Source organism: Nerophis lumbriciformis, linkage group LG21 (assembly GCF_033978685.3).
Source record: "Nerophis lumbriciformis linkage group LG21, RoL_Nlum_v2.1, whole genome shotgun sequence".
NCBI lineage: Eukaryota > Metazoa > Chordata > Actinopteri > Syngnathiformes > Syngnathidae > Nerophis > Nerophis lumbriciformis.
In genome coordinates this window covers 16,666,217-16,684,474 of record NC_084568.2, presented here as the reverse complement: position 1 = coordinate 16,684,474, position 18,258 = coordinate 16,666,217, and the positions used below count along the sequence as shown (strand labels likewise).

The window sequence follows — 18,258 nt, the reverse complement described above, 5'->3', positions numbered from 1 at the left end:
CGTCTGTACTGTAAATGATGATGTTAGGTCAGACCTGGGCAAATAAAGGTCCGGGGGCTGCATGCGGCCCGTTAAGCATTTCAATCTGGCCCGCCGGACATTCCCAAATAATTTTTTTAGATCTTTAAGATGGAAACTGTAGCTGCCATTATGATGTGCAGTGATGTTTTCAAATGACCGTAAGTATTGAACTATACAAAGTATTTCAATGGTTGGAATCTGCGCTTTTGAATTATATACTTGTTACTACGGTAATCTACATCACAGCCTGAAATGCGGGTGTCAGGGACAGACGCGGAAGGAGATTTTTACAACAAAGTTCTAAAGTTTAGTGATATATCAGATTGTAGGCTGGGTTTTTTTATCCTTTGCGTTCATATTTCGCTGTGTTTGTTGCATTTTTGTTGCGTTCTGCTTAATTAATAATTAATTAGTTAAAATATGTCGATCGAGAGGGGGTGTGATGTTCATATGTTGTCAATATTCAGTGTTTTATCGTTCATAGTTAATATTGTAAATCCCACATTCTTTATTTTTATGTACATTCCAGGTGTCTCATTCAGTAAAAAAATGTTTAATTCCATTACGTTTTTTAAGGCGGTCTGTGCATTACGTTTTTAGCTTTCAATCAGACATTATTGTGAGGTTTTGTATTAGTGCACACATTCTGTACAGCAGATTTTCACAGTTTACATATGTGTGTGTGTGTGTGTGTGTGTGTGTGTGTGTGTGTGTGTGTGTGTGTGTGTGTGTGTGTGTGTGTGTGTGTGTGTGTGTGTGTGTGTGTGTGTGTGTATACATACAGTATATGTGTGTATATATATATGTATGTGTGTATATATATATATGTATGTATGTGTATATATATATATATATATATATAAATATTTATATACTATATATATATATATATAGATATATATTATATATATACGTATATATATATATATATATTAAAAAAAAAAAATATATATATATATATATATATATATATATATATGTGTGTATATATATATATATATATATATATATATATATATAATACATATATATTGAATCAAATTAGGAAAGTTTAACACTACATACAACCCCTGGTAAAAATCAGAAATGGTCAATTCCTTGCAGTAGCGACAAACCCAGCATGAAACACTTAACGCAGACATCATAACGTCATTACAGCTCACATTTATACATTCACACCAACATTTAGGAACCTGGATAAAGTGAGAAAGGTAAACATATGCTAAATCAATGACAGCATCGGACAAAGTTTGGTTTAGTTTTACTTTTGCATCTTATACACATACCATAACTGTGGTGCATTCAAGGACCCTTGATTAAAGTTCGAAACAGATCCCTCACAAGTTTTGAAAGACAGGGGAGGCTAAAGCCTGGAATATACTCTTGCATCGCGTAGCTTGCGTAGGCGTCATTCCCCGTCCCCCTGCAATACCCTCTTGTAAAAAATCCTACGTTCGCGTTGCTGGTGACGCAAAATGCAGCGCTGTGATTGGTCAGTTTTTGACAAGGAGGGTCCTTGAACACAGGCGAGCAGACTTTGTGCTTAAAATGCACAAATTATTGTATGAAAAAAAAATTAAAAGAACACTAAACAATTAAACATTTGCATGACAACTGATATAGTGTACTTAATATCTCGGTGCGCTCTGAAAATAATTACTGAATGTGTGTTTTTCAACTTATTGTGTTGTTGTTTCGTCCAAAAGACATTTATTGTCAATCTTGTGCTAACAACAGGTTCAGTTCCGACTCATAATATTTCTCGTGCACACACTACACTTGTCATTCTACGTCAATAATCTTTCAGGCACGGTATATTTACAAACATTTGTGAACTCTGGACATGACCATACAGATTAACACCAGCTTGTCCTTTACTAAAATAGTTATTTAACACTTTTATTAACATGATAGCTCTCTCTTGTCCCATGTCCCAAACGGCCAAATAGCGTTACAAATAATAATAGCGTCCTCTGCCGCGACTCGTTCGGAAGTTGCACGGTCAATCTTCGCGAAGGTATTTTCCTCTGGTTTATAAGTAAAACATCCATTAATATTAAACTGATGATTCTGAATGATTAGTTCCAGTGTAGACAATGATGTCTACATGGTTGTCATCTGTCGTCACTCTTCACAAGAAGAAAACAGCTCAGTTCAGTTCAGTTTATTTATTTATATAGCACATTTAAAAAAACAACCCCAGTTGGCCAAAGTGCTTTACAGACATAAGAAAAAGGGCACATAGTGTCACATTCACACGGAAGGATGAATAAAATACAGTAGCAAAATATACCTTCAAAGAAGTACAGAATATATCACCTAAAATACTAAAATGTAATAAATAAGGATAAAACAAAAAATAAGAACAACCAAGAAATAAAAACAAACAAGATATCCTGTCTAACTGAATTTGAACGCCAATATGTTTTTAGCCTGGATTTAAATTGGCTCAGAGACTGTGAGGACCTAATAGATAGTGGAAGGTTGTTCCATAGTCTGGGCCCTTCCACTCAGAAGGCTCTATCTCCCCCCGTTTTTAGCCTAGTTTTTGGGACAGCGAGGAGGGGCTGTTCTGAAGACTTCAAAGTCCTGCTGGGACAATAAGGCTGCAGCAGCTCAATAAGATAGGGCGGGGCTTCTTGGTGTCGGCATTTAAAAACAATAAGTACAATTTTAAAATGGACTATAAAAGTAACTGGTAGCCAGTGAAGGGAAGCCAGTATCACAGTAAACACAGTATCTAGTCAACGACAGCTGACTAGATATTATTGTTTCGGAAGAGAATTACAAGTCTGGCACCATACCCCACATCCATCCATCCATCTTCTTCCGCGAAGCCAAAGTTAGGTCGTGTGGGCAGCAGCCTAAGCAGAGAAGCCCAGACTTTCTTCCCCCCAGCTACTTTGTCCAGCTCTTCCCGGGGGATACCGAGGCGTTCCCAGGCCAGCCAAGAGACATAGACTCTCCACCGTGTCCTGGATCTTCCCCGGGGTCTCCTGTTGGTCGGCCCTAAACACCTACCCCAGTGGGAGGCGTTCGGTGGCCACCTTATCTGGCTCCTCTGGATGTGGAGGAGCAGCGGCTTTACTTTGAGCTCCTCTCAAATGACAGAGCTTCTCACCCTTTCTCTTTGACCTGTGATCTTGTCCTTTCGGTCATAACCCAAAGCTCATGACCATAGGTGAGGAAAGGAATGTAGATCAACCGGTAAATTGAGAGCTTTGCCTTCCAGCTTAGTTCCATTTTCATCACGACGGATCGATGCAGGGTTCGCATCACTGCGGACGCCGCACCGATTCGCCTGTCGATCTCACGATCCACTCTTCACTCACTCTTGACCTCCTCCACTTGGGGCAGGATCTCCTCCCCGACCCAGAGATGGCACGCCACCCTTTTCTGGCCGAGAACCATGGCCTCGCACTTGGAGGTGCTGATGATTCTCATCCCAGTCGCTTCACACTCAGCTGCAAACAGATCCAGTAACCCCCCACAGATGAAGTATAAATCAAACAAGACTCCGTCAGAAGGGACACAAGCTACATGACGCGATAGTATACACCAGGTTTTAACCCCCAGTCGATGCTCTAATAATTATTTAATAACTATGTATTATTATGGTTTTGGGCTGCAGCTATTAATTATTTTAGTAATCAAATAATCTCTTGATTAAGGATTTTTCCAACCAATTTATAAATGCACATAACATTGAATTTGCACTTTTACCACGCGAGCATCGCTGTTTATTTCTTTTATTAAAAACATAATTAAATAAATAAGTTAACATGTAAAAAAAAAAAAAAATGTATATCCAGGTGAACATGAACTTGAACATGAATTTACAACAAAACAATAAAGAATATTTGAAGTCTTAAAGAACATAACTAAACACCAAGAATCTCTGACAAAGTATGATAAGTATTAATCCAAGGAGTGGTGTTTGATTTTTTTTTTTTTTTTTTACATTAAAATTAAATTAACTGTCGATGCGATCACATCTTTACATGCCCCCATGTGTTTGAATACAACATTTGTTCTGCAAGTCAAACATAAAAGATGTCGTCGTTGGCTACCTAAATAGACTTTTATCTTGTTTTTGCTTTTTTGCTGCTCTTAAATATGAAGGACACTTTCTGGAAATGTGCTGCATTACCAATGTTGTGCTATTGTCAAATGCCAGCTCCATTTGACAGTGCAAACATTTCCCAACAATATCTGTTTTTTTCCAGTAAAAATGTTTGAAAAAACTTTTGACGCCTTCTCTCGCTTTCTTTGGGCCCTTTGCTCTCTTTCCTCTTCATCTTGAGCCAACTCTCTCAGCACTCCACTGCATTTCATGGAAGCTGCTTTTATACCCAATCATGACACCCACCTGTTCCCAATTAGCCTGTTCGCCTGTGGGTTGTTCCAAATAAGTGTTTGATGAGCATTCCTCAACTTTCTCAGTCTTTTTTGCCACTTGTGCCAGCTTTTTTGAAACATGTTGCAGGTATCAAATTCCAAATAAGCTAGTATTTGCAAAAAATAACAACGTTTCTCAGTTTGAACGTTAAGTATCTTGTCTTTGCAGTCTATTAAATTGAATTTAGGTTGAAAAGGATTTGCAAATCATTGTATTCTGTTTTTATTTACAATTTACACAACGTGCCAACTTCACTGGTTTTGGGTTTTGTACATTGGTACCTCGATATTTGTTAGAAATTTGTTCCAAAAAGGTCGGACAAAAAACAGATGGTACAAAACATTTTTAAATAGGAAGTAATACTCAGCAATTGTATTTCCCTGCTGCCAGTTCTTCCAACTGGAGGTGTACAATAGCGACGGTTCCCGTCTGACCGAGAGTCAAATCCACGGTCAGCTGTTGAGGATCAGGTCTCAGTCCTGGAAGACAGACAAGGAGCCGATGGGCATCCTGACCAGCGAGCACCGCCACACATGGGGACAGGCCTACAACCGCCTGCTGGGAGGTAGCGCACACTCACACACACACACACACACACACACACACATACACACACACACACACACACACACACAAACACACGTACGCAAGCCTGACAAAAAAATGTGGCAAAGTTTTTCTATTCGTAGCTTTGTGTCTTAAGTGAGTGTGTGCACATTTATTCTGGTATGTTTTTGGTAAACAATCAGCTATGTTAGCTACCTCTCTTTGTTTATAATGTATATTTTCTGCTGGATCTACTCTCTATTTTATGCTGTAGCTGTTACATATACTGTAATATTGTACATGGTAATTGTTATATATTGTATATATTATTTAAAAATATAATATCAGTATATATCATATACTGTGTATTTATAATATGTAAATATTACATATATGTTATATTTGATATTGCTACTACGGTACATTTTTAGTCTACTTTATACCTGCATTATCCTTTCCATCCTTACACTTTCCATCCTTTGTAACTGAGCTACTGTGTGGAACAATTTCCCTTGTGGATCATTAAAGTTTGTCAAAGTCTAAGCTTTGTTGAATATGTATGTGTGTAAACAATTGTGCTGACTCGTGATAGGAATTGTGGCCATTTTGGCTCCCAAATAAATTGACTCTTCAGATTTTTTTGTTGCTTGAATTGAATTCTTACAAAAAATGTGTGTAAAAAGTAATTGCTAATGTAAAACTATCATTTTGTCAAATGTTACTGCACAGTCTTTGGCTTTGTGTATATGTTCTTGGAACAAATTGCTACAACATAGAAAAACAATTAGACAAAAATGTCCAATATGATTGTGTGTATTATTTAACATTTCCAACTATTTACAGTAAAATAACAACAAAATATAAATAAAAATGTGCAGAACTAAAAAAAAAAAAAAATAGTTTTTTGCTATTCTTTAGCAAATATTGGTTTTCTCCGAAACATAAAGTGCCTCAGCTTTTGTTTCCTTCCCCTCATTTTCCTCACCTTTGCAGGTGAAGTCTATAATTTTGTAGCAATGCTGTCTCACTCCCTCGTTTTTCTCCCTCCTGTCTGTGTGCTCATGACTGTGCTGTGTATGTAAACTTGGGCTGTGCATTGTAGATGATATGTTATAAATGATAGAAATACAATCAACGATACAGATTTTAATACTATCGTTATGTCGTGATAATGCATGTTGATGACGCATTTTAGTCAGGGGTGTCAAAGTCATTTTAGCTCAGGGGCTGCATGGAGGAAAATCTGTGCACACGCGGGCCGGACTATTAGAATCATGGCATGAAAAATAAAAAATAAAAACAACTTCAGATTGTTTTATTTGTCTTACTTTGGCCAAAAATAGAACAAACACATTCTGAAAATATTACAATAAAAATATAGAAAAAAATACCGGCAACGGTAAATTTTGGATCCATGAAGGAAAGAAGAAAGTGAATTAATGTTTATAACTGAATACATTTACCGGTATATATGCAGAAAAATGTGTTTTCTTTTGTATTATTTTTATTTTTTTTAATGAATTAAGTAACGTTTATGACAACCTTTTTCCAAAACACAATATAGAATGTGAGATATAACAGGATAATGCGTACATTTATCATTTGTTTTCAAAACGGTTACAAAAAAGAGACCCCAAAAATGTACTGTGGGACCCCATTTTTATGACTTGATGGGGTCCCTGGGACCCCATTTTGAAAATTCCTAGCACCCATACTGATGGAGTATTGGTGCGTGCAAAACAGCAGCTGCCGGATCTGGCCCGCGGGCTTTGACTTTGACACATATGCGCTAGCTAGTAATAAGATTGACAATACTACACCACATAACTGACACATTTTTAATAGCGATGTACTGAATGTCGATGGTCACTTTTTTAGTAATAAGACTGTTTCTATACTTTTGTTTGACTCAGATAAACTCAACCAGGAATCGGTGTGGGCAATAGAGAAGGGACTCTTTTCTCTCTGTCTGGATTCCCCTGTCATGAGGATATCAGATGAGAAGTAAGCACACAAACACACATACAGTACACATACACAGACACACACGGGTCATAGGTCAAGTGTTATATCAGGGTTGCTGGTTAAACTTCCAGTTGCGGCTCTGGCCTGTCAGAGTGTAATGGTATAATATAGCATTACCACTGAAATCTGCTACTGCAGGGATTCTCAAACTGTGGTACCTGTACCACTAGTGTGGGGGTCAGCAACCCGTGGCTCTAGAGATGCATGCGGCTCTTTAGCGCCGCCCTAGTGGCTCTTTGGACCTCTTTCAGAGATGTGTGAAAATGGAAAAAGATGAAGAAAAAAAAAAGTGTTTAAATATATTTTCTGTAGGAGAACAAACATGACACAAACCTTCCTAATTGTTATAAATCCCACTGTTTATGTTATACATGCGTCTGATGAGAGTATTTGGCAAGCACCGTTTTGTCCTATTAATTTCAGCGGTCCTTGAACTCACCGTCGTTTGTTTACATGTACAACTTTCTCCGACGCTGCCACAGAAAGACGTGTTTTATGCCATTCCATCTTTGTCTCATTTTGTCCACCAAACGTTTCAAACTTGGACACACACATCTATACCTTTGGCCATTCTGAGCCAGTAATTTCCAGAAGTTATCTGATCCTGTGAGAAGCCTCCATTTTACTAATGAATTCCAATGTTGCAAAAATGTGTAGAATAAAAAATTTAAATACAACATTTCTGTCAATGAAGATTTGCGTCAGCCTTTGATACTAGGCTTATATAGCTAATATAGACACTTACATCATGTGTTGCCTTCATTATAACTCTTATGTAAGACTTTTAAAGTCATTTTGATAGTAGGCTAATATAGCTAATATAGACACTTAAATCATGTGTTGCCTTCATTATGACACTTGGACGGTATAGCTCGGTTGGTAGAGCGGCCGTGCCAGCAACTTGAGGGTTGCAGGTTCGATCCCTGCTTCCGCCATCCTAGTCACTGCCGTTGTGTCCTTGGGCAAGACACTTTACCCACCTGCTCCCAGTGCCACCCACACTGGTTTAAATGCAACTTAGATATTGGGTTTCACAATGTAAAGCGCTTTGAGTCACTCGAGAAAAAGCGCTATATAAAAATATAATTCATAATTCACTAACACTTATATTAGACTTTTAAAGTAATTTTGATAGTAGGCTAATATAGCTAATATAGACACTTACATCATGTGTTGTCTTCATTATAACACTTATATAAGACTTTTAAAGTCATTTTGATAGTAGGCTAATATAGACACTTACATCATGTGTTGTCTTCATTATAACATTTATATAAGACTTTTAAAGTCATTTTGATAGTAGGCTAATATAGCTAATATAGACACCTACATCATGTGTTGTCTTCATTATAACACTTATATAAGACTTTTAAAGTCATTTTGATAGTAGGCTAATATAGACACTTACATCATGTGTTGTCTTCATTATAACACTTATATAAGACTTTTAAAGTCATTTTGATAGTAGGCTAATATAGCTAATATGGACACTTACATCATGTGTTGCCTTCATTATAACACTTATATAAGGCTTTAAATTTTTTGCGGCTCCAGACAGATTTTTTTTTGTATTTTTGGTCAAATATGGCTCTTTCAACATTTTGGGTTGCCGACCCCTGCATTAGTGGTACGCCAAAGATTTGATTCATTATTTAAGTACAGTGTTTTATTTTTCTATATTCAAAGACAGTGTTACTGTTCAAACCGGGCGTAATGTTACAGTGCCGAAATATTAAATATACTTGTTAAATAAAACCTCTGCCTCGTTTTAATGAATACTTAGGCCCTCAACGCTACTGTGTTTTAATGTTGGTCATTATGGTGGTACTTGGAGAGTCAAATGTTTTCTGAGGTGGTATTTGGTGAAAAAAGCTTGAGAACCAATGTGTTACAGTATATAAGTGCTATGCCTTTTGATTGACAGGTACGCCAGTCGTAAAGCAGCTCAGGTTCTGCATGGAGGCGGGACCTTCTCCAACAGTGGCAACCGCTGGTTTGACAAAACTCTACAGGTGAGTAAACCAAGCTGCTCACGCTCTGCAAATTGAACATTTCTAAAGATTGTGGTGTGTTGACATTGTGTGTGCACGCAGTTTGTGGTGGGCGAGGACGGCTCCTGGGGTCTTCTGTATGAGCAAGCCACAGCTGAAGGTCCGCCCATAGCAACCCTACTGGATTATATCCTGCACTACTGGTGAGATGAATAAATGAAAGGTTCACAGGCACAGGAACGGTTGTTTTAATTGTGTTTATTTTTTTATACAGGGAAGTCCGATTTAGATTAAGAATCTCTTTTTTAAGTCCCCGAGTCCTGCTACGAAGTTAACGCATTAACGCTTCTGATGAATCACAAAAAGTGGTCACTTAAATCATGTATCAACGCAAATTAATCACACAATTTTTTTGGCCTTTATTTCAATGACGTGCATGTTTACAGAAGTGAGGGGGATCCTAAAACACAATACACTGAAGAAGGAATAAAAAAAAGGGTGAATGGTGCATTGGTGCCACTAAATGAAAAGTTGGATGTATACTAGGGGTGTCCCAATACGACTATTTCACTTCCGATACGATACTGTTATTGGAGCCTTGCGTGTTAGCCAATACCGATATTAAGCCGATATGATATCAGCAAGAGTCATAGTACATACATTATTATTTTGTAGTGAGGAATGTTAGAACAGGTTTGATCAAGTCAAACAGAGGACAAAAGTAAGTACGAAAAACCCTAAGCTGAAGGCAGTAGTTCTCAAATGTTTTTTTTTTTTACAATGTACCACCTAAGAAAACACTTGGCTCTCCAAGTACCACCATGATGACCAACAATAAAATACAGTAGCATAGTAATCCTAAGTATTCATTAAAAACAAGGCATAGGTTTTATTTAACAAGTATATTTAATATTCTGGCCATTACACACAGTTTGAACAGTGACACTGTGTTTTAATATAGGAAAACAAAACACTGTACTTGAATTACCGGTAGGTGATTCTTTGGCGTACTACTAAATGGAGCCCGCGTACAACTGGTGGCACACGTACCACTGTTTGAGAATCCCTGCCTTAAGGCATAAAGTACGGAGTGAATTTACCGGTACTGCCAAAACTCCACAGACACACAAAAATGTATTTCTCTCACACCCAACCATTCGCAAATATAAAAAAAAAAAAATTCTGCAAGGTAAAAAAAATGTTGCATGTAAAAAAAACAATTTTCTGCAAGTAAAAAAACGATTCTCAAGTTAAAATTCTAAAATTAAAACTATTCTCTGCAAGTCAATATAATATAATATAATAATATAAAAACAATTTTCTTCAATTTAAAAACAATTTGCAAGTAAACAAAAAAAATTCTGCAAGAAAAAAAATTATTCACCAGTATAAAAACAATTTTAAGCCACTATTCGCAAATTTAAAAAATATATTTTGCCGGAAAAAAAACGATTCTCAATTATTTAAACAATTTTCTTCTATGAAAAATGATTCTCAAGTAAAAAAACTAACAATTTTTTGTTAATAAATAAATTATTCGCAAATATAAAAACAATTGTCTTCAAATAAAAGATTTTCAAGTACAAAAACAATTTTCTTTAATTTAAAAATAATTTGCAAATTAAAAAAAAAACAATTTTCTGCAAGTTAAAAAATTATTCAAAAGTATAAAAACTATTTTGAGCCACTAATCGCTAATTTAAAAAATTATTCTGCAAGTTGAAAAACGATTTGCAAGTAGAAAAACTATTTTCTGCAAATAAAAAATATTTGCAAGAAAAAAAAATTCTGCGAATAAAAAAAACGATTCGCAAGTAAAAAAAAAAACATATTTTCTGCAAGAACAAAACTATTTGCGAGTATAAAATATATGTTCTTAAACTTAAAAGTTTTGGAAGTAGTATTCCACCCTTTCAGCAGTAACCCACACACTTGCATTCCGAGCCACATGCGAATGTTCCATAATTTGCGCTCTACAACGACAGGTGGTGCTGCGAAGTCATTTTAGGGCCGTCAGAGCTCTGTCTTCCCAGCCGACCACAACGGCATAACAACATAACACGGAAGCATTAATAAATAACATTGCATGATTTACAACAAGACCATAATAAAATACATGTTAATTTACCTGTTGAGCTTGTTTTGAGCTTCTGTCCGCCATTTTACCAACCCTGGTTCTTCTTCTTCGGTATGGTTTACGGACAACACCATTCAAAAATAACCGTTGCTCTGACGGCTCTAAATTGATTCAGCAGCACTACCTGTCGTTGTAGAGTGCGAATTACGAGATTTTCGCATGTGGGTCTGAGTGCAAGTGTGTGGATTGCGCAGGATGGAATAATACTGCCAAAAGTTGAAGAAAATGTTTTTAATACTTGCAAATCGTTTTTTTTAATTAATATAGGCTTAGTGGCCACATGTGTGGACAGCACCTTTTAGCTCTTATTTCCAAAATTGTGTACAATACTGAATTGGGGTCTTATGGCCGCTTATGTGGACACTTATACTGCCATCTGGTGGTGTCAGAAGAGTATAACATACAATGGAATTTGGGGAAAAAAAGTGTAAAAATAAGAATTAGCGTGTCACTAAACATGAAGTACACGTTTGTGTACTTATGGACTAATAAGTACATCATATAAAAAGATGGTTCTTAGTTTTTAGTCTAATTAGGGTCCAATAAGCCCAAATAGGAAAGAGAAATAAAAAAAAAAAGCATGTAAACAAACAGCTTGGGCCTTAAGAGGTTAAAGAAAATAGTTGTCGTATTTGCAAATCGTTTTTTTTGCTTGCAGAACATTGTTTTTGTTCTTGCAAATTATTTTTTTACAAGCAGAAAATCTCTTATCGGTTAAACACACCATAAGCAGCTTCTCCATTATTTCATGCATAAATGTCCGCTGTTTAGATATTATTTTAACATTCTGAACTGCCGTTAGACTCCGTCTTACTCTCAAATTGCTTTCCAAGTTGGCGACACGTTCGGTCATGTTTTTGATTATTAAATTTTTTAATTCAACGAATATCATCCGCTTCATCTTCTCGGCATTATCAACTAATGGCGCGGATGCTTGTAACTCAAGTGTTTGGTTGTACAAACCCCGTTTCCATATGAGTTTGGAAATTGTGTTAGATGTAAATATAAACGGAATACAATGATTTGCAAATCCTTTTCAACCCATATTCAATTGAATGCACTACAAAGACAAGATATTTGATGTTCAAACTCATAAACTTTATTTTTTTTTTGCAAATAATAATTAACTTAGAATTTCATGGCAGCAACACGTGCCAAAGTAGTTGGGAAAGCGCATGTTCACCACTGTGTTACATGGCCTTTCCTTTTAACAACACTCAGTAAACGTTTGGGAACTGAGGAAACACATTTTTAAGTTTCTCAGGTGGAATTCTTTCCCATTCTTGCTTGATGTACAGCTTAAGTTGTTCAACAGTCCGGGGGTCTCCGTTGTGGTATTTTAGGCTTCATAATGCGCCACACATTTTCAATGGGAGACAGGTATGGACTACAGGCAGGCCAGTCTAGTACCCGCACTCTTTTACTATGAAGCCACGTTGATGTAACACGTGGCTTGGCATTGTCTTGCTGAAATAAGCAGGGGCATCCATGCTATCGTTGCTTGGATGGCAACATATGTTGCTCCAAAACCTGTATGTACCTTTCAGCATTAATGGTGCCTTCACAGATGTGTAAGTTACCCATGTCTTGGGCACTAATACACCCCCATACCATCACAGATGCTGGCTTTTCAACTTTGCGCCTATAACAATCCGGATGGTTCTTTTCCTCTTTGGTCCGGAGGACACGGCGTCCACAGTTTCCAAAAACAATTTGAAATGTGGACTCGTCAGACCACAGAACACTTTTCCACTTTGTATCAGTCCATCTTAGATGAGCTCAGGCCCAGCGAAGGCGACAGTGTTTCTGGGTGTTGTTGATAAACGGTTTTCGCCTTGCATAGGAGAGTTTTAACTTGCACTTACAGATGTAGCGACCAACTGTAGTTACTAACAGTGGGTTTCTGAAGTGTTCCTGAGCCCATGTGGTGATATCCTTTACACACTGATGTCGCTTGTTGATGCAGTACAGCCTGAGGGATCGAAGGTCACGGGCTTAGCTGCTTACGTGCAGTGATTTCTCCAGATTCTCTGAACTCTTTGATGATATTACGGACCGTAGATGGTGAAATCCCTATATTCCTTGCAATAGCTGGTTGAGAAAGGTTTTTCTTAAACTGTTCAACAATTTGCTCACGCATTTGTTGACAAAGTGGTGACCCTCGCCCCATTCTTGTTTGTGAATGACTGAGCATTTCATGAAATCTAATTTTATACCCAATCATGGCACCCACCTGTTTCCAATTAGCCTGTTCACCTGTGGGATGTTCCAAATAAGTGTTTGATGAGCATTCCTCAACTTTATCAGTATTTATTGCCACCTTTCCCAACTTCTTTGTCACGTGTTGCTGGCATCAAATTCTAAAGTTAATGATTATTTGCACAAAAAAAAATGTTTATCAGTTTGAACATCAAATATGTTGTCTTTGTAGCATATTCCACAGAATATGGGTTGAAAATGATTTGCAAATCATTGTATTCCGTTTATATTTACATCTAACACAATTTCCCAACTCATATAGAAACAGGGTTTGTAATTTATAGCGTAACAAGCAGCCAAGAAACTGCTCTTATCTCAAAACACTCTAAAATTGAGGTACTCTTAAGTAGAGGTACCATGTTAATTAATTCATTACATTTTGTTTATTTTATTTTTTAATGATATTTCCCTTGAAAGTCTTAATTTATCGAAAATTAGTTGTTTATGTCGACAACCCCTCTATGTCGAAAAAAATGTGTGTTTATGTTGACGTGTGTTGTAGTATTGTGAACTTCATCATTATCTTTAAGCAGCAAAATAACCGTCTAGTTATACAGCATCAAAAAATGCACACAGTGACTTCCTGTGGTAAGTAAGCGTCAAAATAAAAGTATGGCAGTACTAACCTGGATTATGCCACAGCAAAAAAAATGCACCAATGTCATTTTTTTGGTTTTAGCCAATGAAAGAAAGGGTTGAATATAAATGAAAGCGTAGTTGCCATTGTAGTTAGGTAAGAGTATAAAATATCATAAGAAAACAGAAGAATCAAAATAAAAATCAGACTGCCATAGCTTCTAAAATCCTTCATCTTTGCTGTTTTTTACAGTGAGAATCCCGATCCAAAAAGATCGCCGCTCGTCCCCCTTCCAATGCCCAAGAAGCTTTACTTCCGCATCGATCGAGCAATCAAGAGAGACATTGAACACGCCAAGCAGAACCTTGATATGTGAGTGACGTAAGTAGGAATGTAACGATATGAACATTTCATATCAGGGTTATTGGGACCAAAATTTTTAACGGGTTTCATTATTATCACGGTATTGTTGAATGTGCTCAAAAATGACTTCTATACACACACTGAAATCTTTAAATGTTTTTGATAAATATACCCACTGTTAAAAAGCCTCTTTTGCATGTTTTGTGTTTCCTGTGTTTCACGGATAAACGTGTTCTGGCGGGCGTTGTGATGTCTTACTCTGTTTAGTGTTCCTGAACGCACCCGTTTTGTTAATAGAGCACAGCTTGTAGGTTATATGTGCTCACTTGCATATCTTAGTTGCTCAGACGGTAATGTGTTTATCAGTTTAGATTGGGACATGTTTGTTAATGGGGAAATACATTCATTTTTCTTATACTCATGTTAGCATTTAAGCGAGCCAGCTAGCACTAATCCGTCAGTGAGTTTATCAATGTGCGGCTATCAAATCACGTTTTTGAAATAATTTTAATTTAAAATGGTAAAACGAACCGTCGCGAGTTTCATCGCCGCCGTTATCATTAATACTGTTAGATACGAGTGTGAAGGATAGGCTAATCTAGCTATGCGTTCTCAATTAGACAACGTTTGTTATTGGCTTCTGAAGTGATGCCTGCAAGAGTATAAACATGGTTGTAGTGGTGTTCAAAAATTATTATTCCGATTCTAAATTAATTCACAATTTTCAAAAATAATTTTCGTTATTGTTATATAATTACCATACTAAATATTACATCGCGAGAATCGGTTTGAATCGAGAATCGTGTTGAATCGATTCTGAATGGAATTGTCACCCCAGCAATCGGAATCGGATCGAATTATCAATCAATCTATCAATCAATCAAACTTTGTTTATAAAGCGCTTTTCATACATAAAAGAAATGCATTGCAAAGTGCTTTACAAAGTTTAAACAATACCCCGATGACCCATATCCCCCATTATCACATACGTACGCACGGACACAGATACCAAACACACACACACACACACACACACACACACACACACAAATGCAACTATATGGACAAATGATTGCATGGCTGAGTACAGAGGAGACGTGTGAGTAAACACTATCACAGGAGCCATCTGCACCAGGAGGTCATCAGACCATGGCCACCAGGACGCTGACACAAAAGCGCCCCCACAGGCATGGCTGATAACCCCTGAGGCAGATGGCTCATCTGAGGAACGTTGGAAAATAAAAATAATAAAACTTGTAAAATAGTAAGAACCATGAGTAGAGATAAAGGATAAAATACAAGTAAGACATATGAAGATTAATAGAAAAAATAAAATGAATATACAGTAAATAAATAATAAATAAGTAGAACTAAATACAATCTTGCATCACTAATAGGATAAAAAGTAAAATACAAATGACTTCAATAAAATAATATTAGGTAAAAGCCAAATCAAAAAGGTGGGTCTTAAGTCTGCTCTTAAAAACATGAACGTTCTCCGCAGCCCTGAGGTCCTCCGGCAAGCTGTTCCATGGCCATAATGATGGAAAGATGCCATCCCCTGACTTTGTGTCCTGACTTTTGGAATAATTAGGAGATGAGTGCCGGAGGATCTCAGGGCCCGGGAAGGCTCATAGGGTAAAAGCAAATCTGAAAGATAAGAAGTGCTGAACTGGACTCTCACACTATTAACTAGATACAATCGACGTCCATTGTGCCGGTCGCCCAGGAGGGGGTCCCGTCCAAGGTTTCTCATTGTATCCCATTGGGTTGAGTTTTTTCTTGCCCTGACGTGGGATCTGAGCCGAGGATGGCTTGTGCAGCCTTTTGAGACAGTTGTGATTAAGAGCTATATAAATAAACTTTGATTGATTGATTGATTGACGGCCCAATACTATAAAAACATTTCTAAACCATAAGAAGAACCTTAAAATTTACCTGAAACACACGTGGAGCCAATGCAGAGATTTTAAAACTGGTGTAATGTGAGCCCGCCTTCTGGTGTTCGTTAGGATACGTGTCGCTGAATTTTGGAGTAATTGCAAAGGTGTAGGGCAGCACGGTGGAAGAGGGGTTAGTGCGTCTGCCTTACAATACGAAGGTCCTGAGTAGTCTCGGGTTCAATCCCAGGCTCGGGATCTTTCTGTGTGGAGTTTGCATGTTCTCCCCGTGACTGCGTGGGTTCCCTCCGGGTACTCCGGCTTCCTCCCACCTCCAAAGACATGCACCTGGGGATAGGTTGATTGGCAACACTAAATTGGCCCTAGTGTGTGAATGTGAGTGAGAATGTTGTCTGTCTATCTGTGTTGGCCCTGCGATGAGGTGGCGACTTGTCCACGGTGTACCCCGCCTTCCGCCCGATTGTAGCTGAGATAGGCTCCAGCGCCCCCCGCGACCCCACAAGGGAATAAGCGGTAGAAAAGGGATGGATGGATGGATGCAAAGGTGTAATAACCTTTTTAGGAAGACCAGAAAGCAAGGCGTTCCAATAATCTATACGACTTTAAAAAAAAACATGCATTAGTTTTGACCTGAGAAAGAATTGGGCGAACTCTGGCTATATTCTTAAGATGATAAAAACCTATTATTGTTATATTTTTCGTATGTTGTATAAAACTAAGGTCAGAGTCGAAAACCACACCCAGATTTTTCACTTGTAGTGATGAATTATGATGTGCCCAAATATTCCCACATCTCATGGTTATCGCCTTCAAGCTATCATTCAAACTTGACTAAGATAAGCTTGGTCTAGTTTGTATTGTGTTCCTTACCGGCCTATGATGATAATACAAAGTAGAGCTGGGGTAAACGATCGATTCTTAGATGCATCATGATTGGGACGTGGACCATTCTGAATCGATGGACAAACATCCAAATATTGATTATTTAATTATGTTGAATAAAGTATTACAGACGGTTCTAAAATGCAGATGTAGCGCAGACACACACACAGCAAAAACACAGGCAGGAGGAGAGAAGCCTGGGCTAACCGTAAAGCTAGCTTGCATTAGGGCTGTAACGGTATTAAAATTATTGTGAATAAAATGATCACAGTCATTATTATCATGGTATTGTTGAATGTGCTCAAAAAGCACTTATACATAAACAATCTGAAATATATCATACAAGTTAACTGTATACACTGTATATACTGTTATACTATTTGATATTGCACTGGTACTGTATGTGACTACTGTACTTCTACTTGTACTGATACTTCTACCATAACTACTGTGACTTATTGTGCAACTTATTGTCTTGTAATTAATGTACATCAGAGCTATTCAAGTTGTATGTATTTTTTGTATTTAGTGTATTAGATTCTGCAACTAGTGTTTGGATCCCACTGTACGCAATATCTGAAGAGCATGGAAAAAAAAGCATTTCACTGTGGTGTACTCTGCATGTGACGAATAAAACCTTGAACCTGAACCTTAAATTTTATTTTTTAAATAAATTAATAAAAACAGTCACACAATATATTTTCCTTGGCAGAAGAAGTAATCACTGCAGGTAGTTTACTGCAATTAATCACATCTCAAAAAGTGTGAAAAAAGAATCATTTGACTGCACTAATAAGTAAAGATGCATAAATAATTTATTAATAATTTAATCGTAGCCTCTGACTCATTAGGTGCACTAAGATTCCTACTTTTAATACCAATGCCGAATATGGTGTGACAGTTTTAAAATGAAAATGGCTGCCGGTGATGTGCTAATGAATTACCTTGTCATGTAAATATTAAGGTCAGTTATTAGCTTGAAAGCTTGTTTCTCCTGCGTGATAGACTATGATGTTGTTACAGACTGATTAATGACCTGGATGTCAACGTGTTTAACTTCAAGAGGTTTGGCAAAGATCTTCCCAAGCAGCAAAACCTGAGTCCAAACTCCTTCATCCAGGTGGCCCTGCAGTTAGCCTACTACAGGTCAGAACCCT

General features: G+C 37.3%; 1 protein-coding gene across 1 annotated transcript in view; it reads left to right on the top strand.

Annotated features, from left to right (window-relative positions):
- Positions 1-18,258, top strand: part of cratb (carnitine O-acetyltransferase b) — a 38,709-nt gene that overhangs the window by 8,574 nt on the left and 11,877 nt on the right. Inside the window, exons 6-11 of the mRNA XM_061982805.2 lie at positions 4,811-4,985; positions 6,880-6,970; positions 8,916-9,003; positions 9,085-9,185; positions 14,208-14,327; positions 18,125-18,247. Coding sequence (XP_061838789.1) covers positions 4,811-4,985; positions 6,880-6,970; positions 8,916-9,003; positions 9,085-9,185; positions 14,208-14,327; positions 18,125-18,247 — 698 coding nt within the window. The remainder of the gene's footprint in view (positions 1-4,810; positions 4,986-6,879; positions 6,971-8,915; positions 9,004-9,084; positions 9,186-14,207; positions 14,328-18,124; positions 18,248-18,258) is intronic.